General features: G+C 43.7%; 2 protein-coding genes across 2 annotated transcripts; both read right to left on the bottom strand.

Annotated features, from left to right (window-relative positions):
- Positions 1-7,752: 7,752 nt before the first annotated feature.
- Positions 7,753-11,009, bottom strand: LOC123413668 (eukaryotic initiation factor 4A). The gene is made up of 5 exons (XM_045106605.1): positions 10,851-11,009; positions 9,896-9,968; positions 9,653-9,759; positions 9,138-9,568; positions 7,753-8,777 (listed from the first exon to the last, which is right to left on the bottom strand). The coding sequence occupies exons 2-5, from the start codon at positions 9,964-9,966 to the stop codon at positions 8,142-8,144; spliced, it is 1,245 nt and encodes a 414-aa protein (XP_044962540.1). The 5' UTR covers positions 9,967-9,968; positions 10,851-11,009; the 3' UTR covers positions 7,753-8,141.
- A 1,212-nt stretch (positions 11,010-12,221) lies between these two features.
- Positions 12,222-19,823, bottom strand: LOC123413667 (UDP-sugar pyrophosphorylase). Its single transcript, XM_045106604.1, has 17 exons — positions 19,575-19,823; positions 18,890-18,994; positions 18,524-18,640; positions 18,067-18,207; positions 17,223-17,319; positions 16,446-16,573; positions 16,276-16,347; positions 16,108-16,172; positions 15,830-15,890; positions 15,631-15,748; positions 15,172-15,296; positions 14,763-14,839; positions 14,203-14,308; positions 13,988-14,047; positions 13,195-13,275; positions 12,869-13,108; positions 12,222-12,767 (listed from the first exon to the last, which is right to left on the bottom strand). The coding sequence occupies exons 1-17, from the start codon at positions 19,692-19,694 to the stop codon at positions 12,600-12,602; spliced, it is 1,881 nt and encodes a 626-aa protein (XP_044962539.1). The 5' UTR covers positions 19,695-19,823; the 3' UTR covers positions 12,222-12,599.
- Between the last annotated feature and the right edge of the window lie 1,660 nt (positions 19,824-21,483).

The following is a 21,483-nucleotide window of genomic DNA, read 5'->3' as shown; positions in this document are numbered from 1 at the left end:
GTGTGGATACATAGACAAAACACTGTCCCTAGTAAGCCTCTAGTTGACTAGCTCGTTGATCAAAGATGGTCAAGGTTTCCTGGCCATAGGCAAGTGTTGTCACTTGATAACGGGATCACATCATTAGGAGAATCATGTGATGGACTAGACCCAAACTAATAGACGTAGCATGTTGATCGTGTCATTTTGTTGCTACTGTTTTCTGCGTGTCAAGTATTTATTCCTATGACCATGAGATCATATAACTCACTGACACCGGAGGAATGCTTTGTGTGTATCAAACGTCGCAACGTAACTGGGTGACTATAAAGATGCTCTACAGGTATCTCCGAAGGTGTTAGTTGAGTTAGTATGGATCAAGACTGGGATTTGTCACTCCGTGTGACGGAGAGGTATCTCGGGGCCCACTCGGTAATACAACATCACACATAAGCCTTGCAAGCAATGTAACTTAGTGTAAGTTGCGGGATCTTGTATTACGGAACGAGTAAAGAGACTTGCCGGTAAACGAGGTTGAAATAGGTATACGGATACTGACGATCGAATCTCGGGCAAGTAACATACCGAAGGACAAAGGGAATGACATACGGGATTATACGAATCCTTGGCACTGAGGTTCAAACGATAAGATCTTCGTAGAATATGTAGGATCCAATATGGGCATCCAGGTCCCGCTATTGGATATTGACCGAGGAGTCTCTCGGGTCATGTCTACATAGTTCTCGAACCCGCAGGGTCTGCACACTTAAGGTTCGACGATGTTTTATGCGTATTTGAGTTATATGGTTGGTTACCGAATGTTGTTCGGAGTCCCGGATGGGATCACGGACGTCACGAGGGTTTCCGGAATGGTCCGGAGACGAAGATTGATATATAGGATGACCTCATTTGGTTACCGGAAAGTTTCCGGGCATTACCGGAAAAGTTTCGGGCTCATCGGTAGTGTACCGGGAGTGCCGGGAGGGGTGCCGGGGACCATCGGGAGGGGTGTCACGCCCCAAGGGGTCTCATGGGCTATGGGAAGAGATAAACCAGCCCCTAGTGGGCTGGAATAAGTTCCCACTAAGGCCCATAAGGTTTGAGAAGGAAAAAACACAAGGTGGAAAGAGTTTCCAAGTGGGAAGGTGGAATCCTACTCCAAGTAGGATTGGAGTAGGACTCCTCCACCTCCAATTTCGGCCAAACCTTTGGGTTTTGAGGCTGCCTCCTCCCCTCCCTCCCACCTATATATACGGAGGTTTTAGGGCTGATTTGAGACGACTTTCTCACGGCTGCCCGACCACATACCTCCATAGTTTTTTCCTCTAGATCGCGTTTCTGCGGAGCTCGGGCGGAGCCCTGCTGAGACAAGGTCATCACCAACCTCCGGAGCGCCGTCACGCTGCCGGAGAACTCTTCTACCTCTCCGTCTCTCTTGCTGGATCAAGAAGGCCGAGATCATCGTCGAGCTGTACGTGTGCTGAACGCGGAGGTGCCGTCCGTTCGGTACTAGATCGTGGGACTGATCGCGGGATTGTTCGCGGGGCGGATCGAGGGACGTGAGGACGTTCCACTACATCAACCGCGATCTCTAATCGCTTCTGCTGTACGATCTACAAGGGTACGTAGATCGCTCATCCCCTCTCGTAGATGAACATCACCATGATAGGTCTTCGTGCGCGTAGGAAAATTTTTGTTTCCCATGCGACGTTCCCCAACAGCCCCTTCCATTAGGTGTATACTACCCATCAGGTGTTTGTCAACATTGAGTTTATCTACATTTACTAACTCCGAGGATTTTCTCCTCGATTTTCTTTGTTGCTTGATAGAAGCTTGCTCCACGTGAGAGGTTGTACTACTCTCCCTCTTTTTAGGAACATGGAGTTCAGTGGTTTTAATTGGTACCATCCACTCTTTCTGGTGCGTTTCTAGCTGGATTTAAGGATTTTGTAACAACTTTCAGATCAGTAAATGAATCTCGTAGATTATTTGCAAGATGTTGCAAATTAATGATCTTCTGAACTTGAAGTTCGGTCTCATGGGTACGTGGATCGAAGGATGAAATAGCATGAGCATTTGAATCAATTTCCGGGCATTCTTTCTAGTACTTGAAATCTCCCCCTAATGTTAGAGAATGCTCCTCATTGAATATGCAATCAGCGTGACGAGTTGTGAATAGATCCCCACTAAAAGGTTCCAGGGACTTAATAATCGACGGCAATTTGTACCCCACATAGATCCCTAACTTTCTGTGTGGGCACATATATTTCCGATGTGGTGGTGAGATCGGGATATATGCAGCACATCTGAACTTACGCAAATGGGAAATGCTAGGACGATTTCCACGTACCAATTCCAGAGGGGAAGAACTATGATATGCAGTTGGCCTCAATTGTATCAAGTCAGCAGCGTGTAAAACAGCGTGACCCCAACAAGAGGTTGGCAAATTGCAAGTCATCAACAAAGGTCTTGCACTAAGTTTAATCCTTTTAATCAATGCTTCAGCCAAACCATTTTTGTGCATGGACATATGGAACAGAGTGTTGAACTTCAATCCCCAAAGCCATGCAATAATCATTGAAAGCACGCGAGGAGAATTCTGCCGCAATGTCCATTCGAATTGACTTAATTCGACTCTCAGGATAATGGGCTTGCAACCGAATGACTTGACTCATTATCTTCGCAAATGCATGGTTCCGTGTGGATAGAAAACACACATGTGACCATCGTGTAGGTGTGTCAATCAGAACCATGAAATACCTGAAAGGTCCAGATGATGGCTGAATGGGACCACAAATGTCTCCTTGAATACGTTCAAGGAACTGAAGTGGTTCAGCTTGTCTTTTGAGATGCGAGGGACTCAAAATTAGCTTTCCCGTGGCACAAGATGTGCACATAAAATCAGAAGATTGAGGAAATTTTGACTCAAGCAAATTATGACCAATGGAAATGCTAGTAATATTTCTCATCGTCCTGATTCTGGGGTGGCCCAGGCGATCATGCCAGGTTTGGAATGCATCAACATTGTGAAAAATTACTTTGTATGCAACATGTTCCACGAGTTTGATGTACGTATAGTACAAACCATATGATAGAGAGCGAATTTTCTCATGTACCTTTTTGCCATATCAGTGAACTTTAGTAAAGAGTAGATACTCCTCTTTGTTGTCTTCATGGGTTTCAATATGAAAACCATTCTTACGGATATCTCGATAACTGATCAGGGTACGTGATGAGTCGGGATACAATAAAGCACCCTCGATCGTCACTTGTGTACCACTTGGGAGGGTGAATATGGCACAAGCAGTACCAACAATCATTGTATAGCGTCGAGCGATAGTTAGAATATCTTCATTTTTTCAGACTTTGGAAATATTTCATCTCCCTCACTATGGAGTTTGTGGTACCACTGTTCACAAGGCATAATTCCTCTTCCATCGGATTGTTCCCATAGAAAAATATATAAAACAAAAGAATTTTCAATAATAAAACCTTTTTTAATACATGGAATACAATCTTATTATATCAAATCTGCTGATACAATACAATATGATACAAAGACAACAACAAACTTATGTTCTTATTACAATCATCACAAATGGACATAATTAAGTAGATCACTGAGGAGATCGAGGGACTAGTCAAAGTCGCCAAACATATTGTTTGAGGTGTACTCAAGCAACATGGCCTCCGTTTCAGCAGGGTCCTCAAGAGGATAAGGAATCATGGCGTTGCTCGGTCCAGGAGGAACATCGTGTGAATCGCCAACTCCATTTGCGCTATGCGGATGAAGGTTGAAGTTGGCTTCAAGCCTTTTCCCTTGAGGTGCTTTGCGTCCGTGAGATTGGTGGTACAACATAACCACATGCTTGGGCATGGAGCACTTTTCAGTAGAATGCGTGCAGCATCCACACTTGTTGCAAAGCTTAGATTTATCAAACTTGGGCTTTGAAGTGCCTTATCCCTTGCCTGAGTTTCTGAATTTTTTGTTCCCATTGCGCTTTCTCTTGTGCTCGAAATTGGACTATTTACCTCGAAAGGCACCATTAAACTTTTGTCTATTCGCAACATTCAGATGAACTTCGGGTAAAGGTTGTGCCCCAACCGGGAGCTGAGAGCCATTCTTAGCAAGTAGCTCATCATGCTTTTCATCCTGAAGTAACATGTGAATAAGCTCGGAATAGACAGTGTAGTTACGAGCACGGTATTGTTGTTGGAGGATCATGTCTAAAGGTAGCATAGTAGACAAAGTTTTTTCTATCTTCTCCCCCTTAGAAGGTTCCTTCTCACAAAAGCGCAGTTTGGAACATATCTTATGAACAACATGATTGTACTCACCAATGGACTTGAAATCCTGAAGACGGAGATGAGTCCATTCATGGAGTGCTTCACGCATGACTACTGCCTTCTGTTGTTCATACCTTGTTTTGAGGGTGAGAAACAGAGTACTAGGAGATACCTCCTCTAAATACTCAGACTTGAGATCTGGATGAATATGGTGCCTTATGATGAACAAGGTAGCATAGTTCTGTTGCTCTGTCAACGGCGTGGCTCCAGCCGGGAGGGGAGTCTTCGGAGGTTGTATTGCACGCGCTATCCCACGGGACGCAAGACTGGTCTTGATGTCCATAGCCCATGTAGGGTAGTTGTGTCCATTGAGGGCAAGCTCCTCAAACTCTTTGCCAATCATCTTTGCCTACATGGGGAACCGTAGATACTTAATTTAGGGACTATAAATTAAAAACCATCATGGTTGTGTAATAAGAATGCAAAAATTTGATAGTCAAGTGAAAACTTGAAAAAAAATCTCAACCTCAATTGTGTGAACATAACACATTGAAGATCACTTAGATCTCACAGTAATGGGCGACATTGTCATTACCTTGTGTATGCTACAATTCAGATATAGGGAATACACTTTGGAGGTAATTGCTTGTCGAGATTGACAAAAAGTAGACCTCACAGTAAGAGAAGATAGTCTGTAAATGAGCAGTAGATCCTAACTCGTTACCTTGTGATTCCAATAAATAAGGAAGAAAATATTCAAAGATTTGCAAGTTTGACGCGCGAGAGAAACCGATCTCAATCGCAAAAACATGTTCAAGAAATATGTGGTAAACACATGGAACATGTCATACTTCCCGGATGAAATCCGGTACTTTTATTTATATTATCAAGCCATTGCATAATATAAACATACTGATAATTACACAAGTCCTAATCTAGAATAAATCTAAAACTGGACTAAATGTAAATAGTCAAACTAGTTACTAAACAATACTAGATATAGTCTACCATTTCACTAATACAATAATTAGTACTAAAATTAACTAAAAACAGAGAGAGGAACAAAAAAAAATGGAAACACAGGGCAGTTGGGCGCGTGGGCCTCGACCAACACGGCCATTGGTCGGCCCACATCAGCCACTCGCACCGCATAAGATGCGATCGAGGGGGCGAGCAGTTATAGATAAGGTCCGCACCACGACCACCACCTCTCGTTCTCCACCTCCGCCTCTCGTTCTCTGCCTCACCTCACGTACTCCACCTCCTCCCCTCGTTCTCTGCCTCGCCTCTCGTTCTCCACCTCACCGGGATGGCCGTAAAAGACCCCAGCCGCCAGCGGTTGGAGTGAGGGCCGCCGCCTCCCCTCACTACTTTGGTGATTACGCGCGCATCATGGATGGCCCTTCCTCGTCGGAGGAAGAGGTGATGACGACGGGGGTCCTCGCAAGCGGCGCCAAGGCCGAGGCCGAGGCTCGTGGGAGCCCACGAGCCGGCGCGACAGTCGATGGCGACGACGGTCCGCTGGAATAGGCGGCCGAAGCTTCGCTCAGCATGGCGGCCAGAGCCCACGCCCATCTCCATCCGTGGCGGGGCGAGTCCGTTGGTGGATTCGACCCCGGCCCCGAAGCGGATGACGCCGGAGGCGCGTGTCGGCGCCGAGACGAAGTCGAGCGCCTCCTCCGCGGTCACCTCGGTGCGCATCGGCACGGGTATGTAGTCGGGTGGTCAGTGATCGGGTCGGCGTCCTCTACAGCACGCGTCGACGTGTGCGGGGGCATCCAGTGCATAGGCGGAGGAGGGGATGGAGGTGTCTGCGGCGGCGGCCAGTGCCCTGGTGAAGGAGGGGGCAGAGGCGTTCTCTGGTTGTGGGTGTGGCGGCGTCCGCATGCAGCATCGACGGGGTAAGGCAAGCGAGCAGCCATGGGTCAAGACTGACAGGGGCATGCGCAGCGGTGCAAGGCCGACGAGGGTGCCTTGGGTAGCGTTCGCTGGAGCGCGCTCGCCATCCGCGGCATGATGAGGGGCGCGGAAACCGCCCCGGGTGGAGCCACCAGCGGCACCTCGGCCACGTCCACGGCATTCAGGCCGCATCATGCGGCAGCACAATGGCTTCGGGCAAGGAAACGACTCCGCCGGTTGTCCTCACCGATGAGGCGCAGGAAAAAGGAGGTGATTTTTCTCTTCTCTTTCTGTGTTGCTATCTCACTCTCTCTCGCAGGCGATGCTGATAACGTGTTGTAAATCGGGTGATTGAATCATCTTATTTGATGAACTAAAGGAAGCTTAAATTATCTCCTAGATAGATATGACGACCTACACGAGGCGTCGGCTCGAGGAAATGCGTCGGTTGCGGAAAAACAACCGTGCAGGTGCAACCGCACGTTCAATGGGCAAAGGAAGATTTCCCCTTAATTATACATTGTAATTTAATCTTAACATGGATGACATTTCACCATCTCTATTTGCTATTCTAAAATCTCTAAGGTACCCGAGACATTCGCTCACATTCTTAAATTTACAGTGTCTTACATCCTGTCCAGCCAACTGAACCAAAATTTCACAAATTGTTGCAGACGCTGATGGTTAAAACTAGGAAAACGCTTGCTACGCGCATCGACATCATTCGCCTGCCATATCGTCCAATTAAAGACGATCGTACTGCCGACTGATGCGGGCATGACATCGTCCGCCTACCCTGTCGTCCGATTAAGGACGATCCTACGGTGATGGCCATCACGTGCTATTGCAACGCCATTGAAACATTATCACTGTTGCAAAGGCGAGTTCTTGAACATGGTTGTTATTACAAAGACATGTTTTTGAAATAGATGACATGCGCCTAGACTGCATTGCCATCTGTCACCGTTGTTGCAGAAGCATATTTCGGGGCACATTTCTGAAACACCATCTTTGTTGCAGAGCCACCGATCTAAGAGCTCTCAAATTCCATTCAAATCCCCTCCAATCTTCTTCAATCCCCTCCTGATAGGGATTAACTGAACAAGGCCTTAATGTTGCTGAAACATGGTCAATGTTGCAATGCTTAACGTCACTAATGACGTAAAAGGAACAGTACGCTTCAAGGGAAATTTTGTGTTTTGACCTAAACTCGAAAGAAAATCCAGATTTAACCACTGTTTAAAAAAAATCAGATTTAACATCTTTACATGACGCCAACGTCCCCCGCCAGGGACCATGGCGTCTGGCCCTCCTGACCACACACAGACGCCATGGTCCCGCGCAAAAAGAGATACAAAAATTTACAGACGCTTCATAATGGTGGATCTAACAATGGGGGTGGCAGCAGGTAACTAAGTTATCCGCCGGAACAACACGTAACAGGGACATTAAAACTAAGAGCAAACTTCGTTTGACCAATAATTTGGCAACCACCATGATCTGCGAGTTATCACAATTCACAAGAAGACAACTGACTAGACAGGCAAATGCTATTGCTAAAGAGTAAACAGTTTGTAATCTGATAAATATCAGAATAACGATAGCATTACTAGCAGCGATTGCAGGATTACATGCGATAGGTAAAGAGTCAAGGATGACACAAACAAATAACATCATTCGGTCATTACATAGTCTTAACAAATAAAGTGAGGACTCCAGCAACAGCAACATGAGCAGCGACGCCTCCCTCCCCAGCACATAGAACCACAGCCTAGCAACTACAAAAATTCCCAAAACATGGCTTAATAAATCCCAAATTGTCCACGACAACGACTTTAAAGTAGAACCCCAGCAGACCATTTATCCCTTAAACCCGCCTTCCCCCACAGACAAGAAACTTGGTGATATTTCAACAAAAACAAAGCCCTGTCAGGACCCCCACCCCCCTTACCATATGTTCTCCACAGCCCGCACGATCACAGAAGGTCGGCAACGTTGGCTGGGAGCTCTTCAATCACCACGTTGTAGAACTTCTGGATGTCAAACAGCATCCTCTCATCTTCACGCGTAACAAAGTTGATGGCCACACCCTTCCTTCCAAACCGACCACTACGACCAATGCGATGCAGGTAGTTCTCTGGCTGGGTCGGGAGGTCATAGTTGATGACCAGGGACACTTGCTGGACATCAATACCACGAGCAAGCAGGTCAGTGGTGATGAGCACACGTGAAGAACCTGATCTGAACTCCCTCATGATGATGTCCCTAGTGTTCTGGTCCATGTCTCCATGAGTAGCGGAGACGGTGTGGTCCCTGCCCCTCATCTTGTCGGTGAGCCAGTCCACCTTGCGGCGGGTGTTCACGAAGATGACACTCTGGGTGATGGCAAGAGTCTCGTACAGGTCACACAGTGTGTCAAGCTTCCACTCTTCCTTCTCCACATTGACATAGAACTGCTTGATACCCTCAAGGGTGAGCTCATCCCTCTTGACAAGGATCCTCACAGGCTTGTTCATGAACTTGCGGGTAATCTCAAGGGCTTCCGGGGGCATGGTAGCAGAGAAGACACCAACTTGAATCTTCCCTGGGAGCAGCTGGAAGATGTCATAAATCTGCAAATATAACAATACTGAAATCAATACCCACAGCTTAAAATATGGAACAGAAATTTGATCAAATAACGAATACCATACAAAGTAAATATAAGAATGGATTAGCTTAGACAATGAAATTACACAAACAGAGAATATCATAATGCTTTATAGCTTTAGAGACCAGACTTGGTTATGATTAGGGATTAGTGGTGATGCCTTAGATTAGATTGTCTAAGAGAATCTTTACATATAGATATGAACACTCAACCTAATGCCTCCTTTCACTTAAATGAGTTGCAATGATGGCATTCGATCAATAAACTGTGCAGCATACAAGGTGCAAAATATTATAGATGAAGAACATAAAAGAGTGTTGACCTGATCCTTGAATCCACGGGAAAGCATCTCATCAGCTTCATCAAGGACAAACATCTTGATGTTGTCAGGGCGCAGAGACTGCCTACGGAGCATGTCAAACACACGACCAGGAGTACCAACAACGACATGCACTCCACTTGCAAGAATCCTCTGGTCCTCACGAACTGACGTCCCTCCAACACATGCATGAACCTTCACACCCAAGTAGTCACCAAGGGCACGCATGACCTTCTCAATTTGCTGCGCAAGCTCACGGGTGGGAGCAAGGACCAAGGCCTGGCACTCAACCAAACCATAGTCAAGCTGCTGGAGGATTCCAGAACAGAAAGTAGCAGTCTTTCCTGTTCCAGATTGTGCCTGCTGGATAACATCAAGCCCCTTGCAGAAAGGAACAATCCCCCTTTGCTGGATGGCAGAAGGCTTCTCAAAACCTGTAGGCAGAATAAACAATGTTCATGAGAGATGAAGAATACCAAGGAAGTAGGACATAAAATAAAACACAACAGGCACAGTACCATAAGCATAAATTCCCCTGAGGAGGTTCTCTTGGAGACCCATGTCATCAAAGCTCTCATGAACTTCATCATATGAGGTGAAGAACTCCTCGGTCTCACCTTGGCTCCTGTATAAGATTCAAGGAGTGTAGGTAAGAAGACTGATCAAATAGAAAAAACAGGGTTGCAACTTGGTTAAATGGCAAGCAGCTCATAACAATGAGCAGCTACAAAATGAAAAAACATCAAGTTTAGAGTAATTACAGCAGCTCCTGCATCTTAGAATCATAGTTCTTTGCATCAAACTGGGAACCTTCCGGTGCCATTCCTGCCATGGCTGTATCAGAAATAACATATGTTAGCTCAAACAAGCAACGTGAAAAGAGGTGCAACAAAACATGTAGAAGCTTGGTTAACAACAGGTAACCAGTGTATGCAGATAACATCAACAAGATGGTAAGAGAAACAAAAACAAATAATACTGGTCCATGAAACTCATTCTGTGTATGGACGTGTCTATACATAACCCATTTAATACCATTGAATCCATTGCGAACCCAGACAAGAATTCATATGCAAGAGTACCATTACAGATGAAAGACAGCTTAAAAACCTGTCCTTTGACACTACTTTTAGATTGTCAAGAGAGCAAGCAGTTAAAACAACTAAATAAATGTAACTGTTTCCTCTAGTACTCAATATAACTAGACAGAGCTGCATCTGCCATCGCAACTATCACACACAATTTCAGCATACATGCACTACTATAGCACACAAGCTCGTCCAGCTAACCGGGCATCAAAACAGAGGACAGCGCCATACAAGCTCTATACGCAAGCTTTTTCATACAAGAGCTACAACAAATCCCTAACTAACACAACGGCTAAAGCGCATCGCGACCAAAACAGGTAACAAAAGCATATCATCCGCCGAAACAGAGGCTCAAAACACGAAAGCCACCGATCCTATCGGCCGCACAGAAACCCTACCGGCGTCACCAAACAAGGCAACCCTAAAACCTCGGCCTCCGCCGGAGAAAAACTAGCTTCCCCAAACGAACCGACGCAGATCCGGCCCAGGACCAACCCAGATCGGCCGGACCGGCCGAAAAGCACCCGCGCGCGCAGATCGGCACGGCGCGGCGGCGGCGGCGACGAAGAGAAGCGGGACACGGCACCGAGGGAGAAGAAGAGAGGTAGAGGGGGGAGGGGGGCCGGACCTGAAGCGTCGGGGAGGAGGTGCCGCGGATCGCCGGAGGGGTCGCGCTGCGGTGAATCCGAGATCAGGTCTCGGATTCGGCGGCGTGGGAGCGGAGGCGATGAGGGGATTGGCAGGAGAGAGAAAAACAGAGGGTTTGGGCGGCGGCGGGGAGAGCCGCCTTTTAAGGGGCCCCCGGGGCGAGTCCAGGACGGGAGGGGGTAGGGTTTCCGCCCCTTACCGGGCCGTTCATGGACTCCCTCCTCCCTAGGGCCTGACTCGGCCCGTGCCGCGCTGTAGTAGGTGTAGTAGGCCGCCCCGCCTGCCTGTCCTATTTGTTTTGTTTTCTTTGCCTCAAATGTTTTTTTTTTTACTCAATAGGAAATTGTCTTTGTTTTCTCTATATTTAATTTTTTTTATTATACTCACTTTTTTAATAAGTTTTGGTTTTCCTTCTGTTATGTTATTTCCTTTGGTGTTTTGGATTTTGTGCAATGATGAATGAGTAAACTATTAGTCCATTTAACTTTCTTTATTTTGTACTATATACTACCTTTGTACCTAAATAATTGTAGTTGAGGAAAACTAGTCTATATTTTCGTAATTTATTTATGTATATTGTACGAGCATAGTCCATTTAACTTTCTTTATTTTGTACTCCCTCCGTACCAAAATTCTTGTCTTAAATTTGTCTAGAAATGTATGTATCTAAGTACTAAAACGTGACTAGATACATCCAAATCTAGACAAATGTAAGACAAGAATTTTAAGACGGAGGGAGTATATACTATCTTTGTATCTAAATAATTGTAGTTGAAGAGAACTGGTCTATATTTTCGTAATTTGTTTATGTATATTATACGAGCTGGATTTGGCTGGTTCAGGGGCAATTATTGCTTCCAAAATGCTCGCACTACCCAATCTGGGAATCGTGCAAGACTATCTTTGCCATGACTCGTCTCTTCATTTGCTCAATTATTATTGCTTTCAATTGCCAGCATTTTTTGGATGACAAATTCATGACACATGTACCACTGCCAAATCTGTGCGCAAATATATACTCCCCCCTGGCTTTAGTGCAAAATTATACTAAGTTTAAGATATCAAAGAAGGTAGAGGTGGCGATATTTATTTTTCTTTACTTTAGGGGACAATGGTGATCTGATCGTGTGGACTTAAGGGGCTGGTGCTTTAAGAATCTAATCTGATCTACAAAGGGGGGCAATGGCAAGCAGGCATGGTCCTGATCCAGCTTTCCCTATTCTTTATTATCAAGAAAAGGTCCAGCTTTGTTCTGGTATGGCCACCACACCCATACATCCATCTTTTTCAACCTGCAATGGCCCACTTTGGAGCACATAAATTTCACAAGAATCTCCCAAACAACAAAATGTTGGAATTCGCGGGCCAAAGAAACAATCTTATGTGCTTCAGTGAGGAAAATATCAGCCTCACATCTCCCTATGCGATATCAACATTGTTTACTTTACAAAAAGAAACGAACGGCGACTATAAATAAATACTCCATCGGTTACTACAAATTTACATGAGCAACGGTGGGTCGGTGACTGCCTGGTTGCTGAAGCAGCTTTGCTCCTTATTATAGTATAGTACATTGGAAGGCAAAGAAATGGCTCCAGCTTATTGCTATTGCTATCACATGACAATAATAAGGCCACCCAATTCTGGGAGGACAATGTAATGTACTTTACTATCCCCAGCTGCGAATTGGCAGAGGGACCATGTCAACCACCAGCCATCCCATGCCTCTTCATGGGCTCAGGCAATGCTTTCCCGGCTCCGTGTAGTTCACCTCCAGCTGCTCCACCTTCTCAAACTTGAACCCGCGGATCCTCGTCTCTTCCTTCTCCGATGTGTCCCTGTGGTCGACGTGCCGGATGGTCCACCCTTTGTTCTCCACGTGCCCGGTAACTTTGACCTGCCAACAAGCACGGTACCAAAGAATTCATAGTCAGGATGACCGTAACCACATAGAAAATTTTGGTATAGTTCTCTAGGTTAACAGCGTTCCCGTCTTACCTCTGCTTCATCAACCGAGTTGGCGATAAGAGCGCCGTCCAAGGAAAGGCCGTCGATGACGATGTTCTGGCCATTGATGACCAGAAATGATCTCTGAGAAATCGAAGAGTTGCCGTGCACCTTTCGCTTGACGTCCTTGAACATAAGACCCCACCTCGGGCTCCAGGTCACACGTGGCCAGACCTCTACCTCTTGACCGTTGAAAGTGCTGACTACAGGGTCAGATATCTGTGCCCCGGCCTGGAAAAAGAATGGTGGAAAAGGGAGTCGGGTGAGCTGGAGAGCACATAAGCTGACAAGGAGCAAGTGTCTGGTAGTGTCATCACCTTTCTTAAAATGAGGCTGTTTGCCCTGTAAATCGCCATCTCGCCAGAGGTTGCACTATGAAAAGGATTGCCTTTTGGAACCTACAAAAAGGTGTATCGGAGACTGCTTAGAAATCGAACTACGACTCTTGCATGATAGTATCTGTATAATAAATGGCAGCCTCTTGCAAACTTTAAACTGGGGATAGTGACATAAATGTGCATATGAAATACAGATAGCACCATTAAAGAGTTGAAGAGGAACTTTAGTTCTCAACGTGTCGCAGCGAGGCAATATCAATACTGACAACTGATACTTTAACCAGGATCATAATTCATCAATGCAAGCAGATAAATTCAGAGCAAGTCTTCGTCCTACCAGTCATAAATGCTTCATACGCAAGTTCGAAAGTGCAGAGAAACTTTGGTTCTCGATGCATCACCAGTCACCACAAAGCAAAATTGATACTGACAACTTACATGTCTATTAACATACTCCCTCCGTTCCTAAATATAAGCCTTTTTAGTGATTTCACTAGTGGACTACATACGAAGCAAACTGAGTGAATCTACACTCTAAAGTATGTCTATATACATCCGTATGTAATCTTCTAGTGGAACCTCTAAAAAGACTTATATTTAGGAACGGAGGGAGTACACACTTCAACCTTGATCATAATTCATCAACTGAGCATAAACTAGAGGAAACACAGAAACACTCTTACCAAGCATAAATTCTTCATATGCAAGTTTAAAAATATAGATGTAACACGAAGTATATAAAATTCAGTATTATGAAGGTCCGAAATCATACTTTAGCTGCATCTTCAGGATTGTTCTTTACAGGAGCATATGCAAGCCAGGTATCCATCACCTACATTAAGAATGGCAAAGAAAGACAGTGAGGACGTGAAACATGCACCCAGAGAGAAAACCATTTTCTTTTGCATCTGAATCATATAACCAGATTACTAACATGATCAATGTAAGGACCATAGTATAGTGACGAGAAGATAGGTTGTTCCTTACCGTAAACCCAACTTTTGCGGTTGGAGGTAGTGTTTTCGGATAGTCTTGCATCATGCACTCAAGACGAGTGGAGGATTTAAATGCTGTCTTGGTAGAATCAGTATACCTAAATTAATAAAATGACATGAGTATAGTAATATTACAGTAGAATAAGATACTCAAAGTACAAAACTCACGATATCACATCAGGACATATACAGTGCTTGTGAGACTAGTCATAAACTTTCAATCAATGGTGCATAAACTTTTAATCAATGATGCATCTAGGAAGATACTATAAAAAAACACATGTTACCTTTATGTACACTATTGGAGTCAATACCAACAACAAGAAATATTTTTATAACAAGAGCTGCATAAAGTAAAATGAAATAAAATATTCACCAACAAATTGGGTTGAAGAAAGAAAAAGCAAAACCAAGAGCAAGTTCATGCTCCCAATCTTAAATGGCCACTGACAGGAACAACTTCCACCGCTGAATGGAAATTGGACACATACTTGTCGCCCTAATAGCATTGTACAAAACATCCTTGGAGGCAGCATATAGCAGCATACTTACTTTGGATTTACAAATTCAGAAATGGCACCATGTGTTTTCTTGAGCTCCTCAATGTATGGTCCAAGCTCCAGTATCAGCTGCAGAAGTGCAGCATAAAGTCAGCATAACAAAAAAGGAAAAACTCCCAAGACAATATGCATTCTAAAACTGACAACAAAGTATTGTTCACTTTTAGAACAAGGGTGAACATGTAAACAATCATCAACAGTTAGACTGCAATTTATGTGGCAGCAACATCAGCAATTACTCATAGTAGTATTGATACTAGACTAAAAGATCACACTGATGATATTAAATAAACAGGTCATGTTAAGCACCATGTTTTCAGTATTTGAGACTCATTGAAGCAAAGGATTATTTGGAGGTTGACAAATCATTAGTGTTCTAACTTATCTGTTTGCTACATTACCTGGTTTATATTTCCAGGGTATGGAGAATAGCCTGTTTCACAATTTGCATCTCCATCAGGATGCCCAGTTGCACGAAGGAGTGGATCAAGCTGATTGTACTCGACATTGATAACCATTGTTCTACCTACATATAAGAACAGATCCAAGTCAAATTTGACAGACCGGAAGTACAAAACAGTTGTACAGAAGTCAAAAAATACACGTGAAAATGCATTCTTCCGTCAGAATTGATAGGTTAGATGGCACTGGCAGTACAGAACAAGCTGAAGAATAGGGTTCGCATAGATCTTTTTAGACAAATAATGATGCTTTTTGTTGATTCCAGCAGTACTGATGTACTCTGTAATCACAATTGATTCATAATATTATTGACCCCACTGTCAGAAAAGCATCATAATTTCCGTGTATGTATACCCATAAATAGCTCCCATGGAATGTGGTGAAAGTGGCAAATTTACCATCAACATGAGTAAGCTTGGTTATTCCACCAATGGCTTCCTTTGCCTTTCGAGGAACTGCAAGAGAATTAACATTGTAGCCCTTGGTGGCACTGACACCTAATGCCGATGGTATTGCCTATAAAAAGATGGTATAAATAAGTTCCCGGCCCCCTATAGTATTCCTAATTATAATACGTAGAAAAGGTGATTTACAAACATTAAAGAGCAATCCATTTGTGTCCTGGAAAAAGAGAACCCATCTCCGTCCTGTACTCTTCCTGTCAAAAGAATGTGAAGTATTATAAAATATATACCCATAAATATTATTTATGGAGTATATCCTAAGATTTTGTGTGCAGAGCTGAAGTTTGATTGATTACTTTACTAAACTATTTCAAATAAATCAATGATAACAGAGCCTTAAAAAAGGCAAAGTTGTTTGATTCAGGAAGTCAACGAAAAGAATACACCCAGTTCCTTAACCAACAGGCATACCATTGCTCAAGTAATCCACTTGAATAAAGAAGAGAATGAACATCTCCATGCCCATGTGGCTTTGTCTGCCGAAACACAAAACCAGAAGTAAGAGAAGTGCAAACTCAAGAAGATGAAAACAACCATACTTAATACTCCTGGTATAAGCCATCATATGAAATTATCAACCTGGATCTTGTACTTGTCATTTGGATCTAATGCAAGCCTTGCATCGTTGTCAGCTAGACATGCTACTTTTTCCTAAAACAAATAAGCATTAGTCAGCACCAAAAGCAACAGCTGTGTATGTTTTTGGCGCCTTAAGAAGCACATGGAAAAAAGGCAAAATAGAAAGCCACCTGCTTTAGAATTTTCACTTGTGATGGTTCCATTCCAAAATAGGAGTTTGATTCCAAAAGCTTGATGGTCAGTGCATTTGTATCATCAGAAGTCATAATAGCAAATGGGATCTTCGTATGGCATTCACCTGCACACTCAAAGAATGAAAAATTGATCAATTAAAGCAATGCCTGGATTTTCTTGAGGCCCTGGATAAGAGAATTTTGACATAATGAAGATAAACAGTTAAAATCATGCTGGATGAGCCATTCACAGGAAACAAAAAATTACGTTTCTATATCCAACATGTTCTCTAAAGTTCTATCAGGTTGGGAAAAGGAGAGGTAGAATTGCACTCTATCAATGTGCAGACTGAATTGAGAAACTGGAGACCAAACAGAACTGGTTTAACTTATCTGATTCAGGTCTTTAATCTGGCCTAAAATCATGTTGGTCTAGTCTATATAAGTAAATAATATCAAATTAACAGTACTAATCCAATGGTGTACCTCAGCCTCACATACTAGGTGATATATATTTGAACGACATCCTTTTTTTACATACTAATAATAGCCATTCAAGGTACTTCTACGGGCTGCCGGCAGCTCATTCAGGCAGCCACACCAACCAACAGAAACTGTACCAAGAACATCGTTGTACAGAATGGTAGTTCATTTCAAGAAAGTTTTAAACTAAACTGAAATGATCAACAGTGGCAGGTATCATAGGAAGTATACAAATACTGCCATACTGGTGAGAAAACTAATCAATAATGACAAGCATCATAGTCTACATACCCTCCATTTTGCAGCTCGCCTCTTGTAAAGACAGAATAGACTCTATGTAATGTTGAAGAAAACATTTCCCAGTGGTTGTCTCCCTGGGGAGTGCTACCTGCGCGATGAAATAGTTAACAAAATCTGTGACATGATACTTTCAGAAGTTTTGCTAGATGTCAAGGTCACCCAACAGAACAACAGATTTCCATGGGGAATAGGTTCCGTGTTCATATTGTGAATTACATATGAAATAAGACCTACACAAATTTCCTGCGGTGCAGTCTAAAAAGTTCTGTGTTTGGCATGATGTGCAATACTGCTATCCAACAAGTGTTGAAAATGTATTGTAGCACAGTGTGTGAAAGTGGAAATATTCTGATAAAATAACACAAAACAGTACCACAGCTGCATGACAGCAAAACAATATATCTGCTAAGAGCATCCACATCCCAATTGTCTCTAAAAATCGAGTGCCAAGGTGGATAAATCAGATTTCTATATATACACTTCTTCAAGTATTTTCTACCACATCCCATAGCACCAACTATAGATGCTAAGTTCTTCAGTTTTGTCATTTAAATTGAATTTCATATACATAAGCTAATTAAAAGTAATTTATTTGGCATAGCATTGATGCTAACAAAAATTCCTAGCACCTATTCTCACATCCCTTAGCACTGGTGCTAGCCAGTTCCTCCGCGCTTAGCGTCTGCTTACCACCTAGGGATATGGATGCTCTAAAGCATGATTTTGTCGAGCAAATTGATGTATATACCTGCTACCATTGCAAATCATGAATACAAAATTTTAATTGTGATACGTCTGGCTGTAAATACACTATTAGGAACTCGAACCACATTACCTTAATTCCTTTGTAACCAAGTCTTTCACCAAGACCACCAGCTACAAGAACAAATGCAGCATTGCGTGCTTCTTTTACCCCAGCTGCTTCCAGTGAAACAAAGTTGTCATCACCAAAGGTCAATGCTTCCCCTGAGGGAACCTGAAAATACAGTTCATCAGTACACAACCTGTACTACTTCCAGATAATAAAGAGGCATGTCAGTACGCAATGGTTCAGAATAGAAAAAAGGAAGGCGCAGTCAAGTACTCCCTCCGTAAAGAAATATAAGAGCGTTTAGATCACTACTTTAGTGATCTAAACGCTTTTAGATCACTACTTTAGTGATCTAAACGCTTTTATATTTCTTTACGGAGGGAGTATTTGGAATTGGAAATTTAGATCACATACAGCACAAGAAAGCGCGTTTGAAGCAACCCAACAAATTCAGGAAAACATGGTGCATGGCAAGACTTACAGAAGGCGTGAAGCCATCATATGGATTTTGTCCTGCCTTGGAATCTGCTAAAAGCTTTTTGGCATTCTGGATGTATGCTGCCAGCCCACCAGGATAGCTTGAATTAAGTCGGCAAACCTACACAATGCAAACTTTAGCAGGAAAAGTACAATCTTCAACAATTTCTAGTTATGAAATCCGTTTAGTTCCAATAGAAAGCTAGTAACAGACAAGTTCACAGGTGCCTCTGATATAAAAGCTTCTCACAGCAAAGTAACTGTATCTTTGGTAGGTAGTCAGTAGATACTCCATGGATCCATGACAAGTATGCACATCCATGTAACATAAATTCTGAAATAGTTGATGCATACACGGTCAAAGACACACCTGATCAAAGAAGCTTTTCTTCTTGTCATCATCGACACCGGGCTCTGGCCAGTGTTCAAACAAGTGTCCCTGGCCTTCATTCAGCAGCATCCTCGCAAGTTCAACCTAGAATCATCCAGGAGGCAAAAAGAAAAGGTATTACAGAGAACTCAGCCCCAAACAATGTGCATGGTCCATTGGAGTTGGATCAAAATCGTAGTATAGTCCGTTGCAGTTCCTATCAAGATTTATTTAGTATTTTTGCGCACAAAATCAAAGTGTGTGATGTACGGTCCGTCAAGTCAATGTTCAGATTCGGTAGCGCAGGGTGAAGTACAGCAAGGACAAAATCTCACTTTGTAAGAGGCCTTTAACTTGCAGGAAGCCATCACCATCAGCACGTGAGGGGACTATAGGCTGAGGCAGCTGGCCGTACCAGGCAGCGCTAAATTATACTGTAGTAAGATACTGCTAGTATTTGCGCCGAATCCTGAGAATTTCGCGAACTCCGCCATCCACGGCATCACGCAACTCACAATATCTATTTAATTCGGCGTGATAGCATTGTATAGTAACGAACGGCCGCCACAGGACAGTACGACTACCGCGTATGCAGATATGCTACTAGTAATAGTAGTACTGAGTAGGAATAGTAGTACTGAGTAGGAATGGCTGCTGGAAGATGGCGGCGGGGTGAGATGATTACCTGGTCGTGGGAGAGGAGACGCAGGTTCCGGCGCAGCGCGGGGCAGGGCTCGGCCCACTCGGCGGCGGAGATCCCGAGCGCGGCGACGCCCTCCGCCGCCGCGTGGACGCCGGAAGCCATGGGAGGAGGAGGCCGGATGGAGAGACAGAGGAGAGGAGAGGAGAGAAGGAGAGTCACGGGGGGAGGCTCTGCAAAACCGTTTGACGCTCCGCTGCGGTGGCGTCGGTTCCGTCGGAAGGATCGCGACTTTTATTTAAGAGAGAGATAGAGAGGGAGGCGGCCTCCTCGATTTGATGATTGGATTTGGATGGGGTGGGGTGGGGCAGGCGGGACCGGGGTGTCAGCGGGGCGTTGACTCTCGGTTGGCAAAATGTCGTGTTTTGACCTTTTTATTTAAGTTCAGTCAGATTCGGATCTGATCTCGGCTGGGAAAAAATTAGATCTAACCCTTTTGCTACCACCGAAGCCCTTGGCGATAGGGTAGAAAAAAATTCCACACGTACGTGTGAGTGCAAAAAATTATATCTAACCCTAGTGAAAAAAATATCAAAGTGTGTAATGTACGGTACGGTGCAAAAAAATTCCACACCGGAGCCCTAGTGGGAAAAAGTTAGATACTCTAACCCTTTTGCACGCCTACCGTAAAAAGATTTTTAAGTTGGAGATCCAGTATGTGTGAGTGCTTAGCGCCGGACCCCTTGGCAGTAGGGTCACATGCGCTACCGCTAGCCTCTGTGGCGGTAGGCCATTTTCCTACCACCAGGGGGCTTGGCGGTAGGTTGTTATACCCTACCGTCAAGGTCTTCCGCTGTAGCAAAAGGATCAGATCCGAAAAAAATTCCAATCAAGGTTAAATCTGGCTGAACTTACGCAAAAAGATTAAGGGGCTGTTTGGTTCCCAGCCTAAGGTTGCCGCGCCTAACCTTAGTCATGCCACAATACCTTAGGCATGTGTTTGGTTCATTGCTACACTTGTGGCTTGCCACACTTTTCTAGTTATATGGTCCATCAAACGTCGTGATGGTTCGACCAGAGCGATGGTTCGACCTCTCCATCCCACCTCTCGATCCCACCTCCCTTCGTTCGACCTCCTCCTCCCACGTAAAGAAAAACGGCAAGAAAGAAAAAAAAAGACCAGCCCACGATGCATACCTCCCACCCCAAACCAGACCAAACTCCAACTCCAACCAACCCACGAGCTCTTTTTTTGTATATAGAAAAAAAATACCATTTTGTTATGCTACTGGCCTTTGTTATAACATTCTGGAAATGTTTCGGTTCATGGGATAACCAAGTCGGTATCATCATACTTATACGAGTGCTTGGCAATTTTCATGTTCGCAGATATATCATTCTAGCGACCAGTACATTAAAAGGACAGTTCTTCTACAAATACACGTCACATTCCTTAACTGACTGATTGTCTGATATTGATTTAACTTGTTTTCATGCTACATACTCCCTCCATTCCTAAATATATTTTTTTAGAGATTCAACTATGAATTACATACAAAACAAAATGAATGAATTTACATTTTAAATTATGTCTATATACATCCGTATGCAGTTCATAGTGAAATTTCTAAAAAGATAAATATTTAGAAACGAAGAGAGTAGAATGATCCATGGCTTTTAAGGCACCATAATTGTTCTGCTCCAGCAAATGAATTTCTCACATGCGCATGCTAACGCAATACCTCTTTGATTGTCTACCAATCTACATAAATGCTATCTGCCAAAGATTTAATGTTCAGTTGTTAGCTACGAATATGATATCTACCGTTGTACACATGAATATTCTTCTAAAATAAAAAATTAATATGAAAGTCCATCTGAGCTTATACACAATATTGGAAGTAGTAGTGTGAGGGAAGCCAAGCAAGTATCCGTCGAGAAAAAATGGTTACAA

This window comes from Hordeum vulgare, chromosome 7H (genome assembly GCF_904849725.1).
Source record: "Hordeum vulgare subsp. vulgare chromosome 7H, MorexV3_pseudomolecules_assembly, whole genome shotgun sequence".
In the NCBI taxonomy this organism is placed as follows: Eukaryota; Viridiplantae; Streptophyta; class Magnoliopsida; order Poales; family Poaceae; genus Hordeum; species Hordeum vulgare.
Note: the sequence above shows the minus strand (reverse complement) of the source record. Positions and strands in the feature narration are given on the sequence as shown.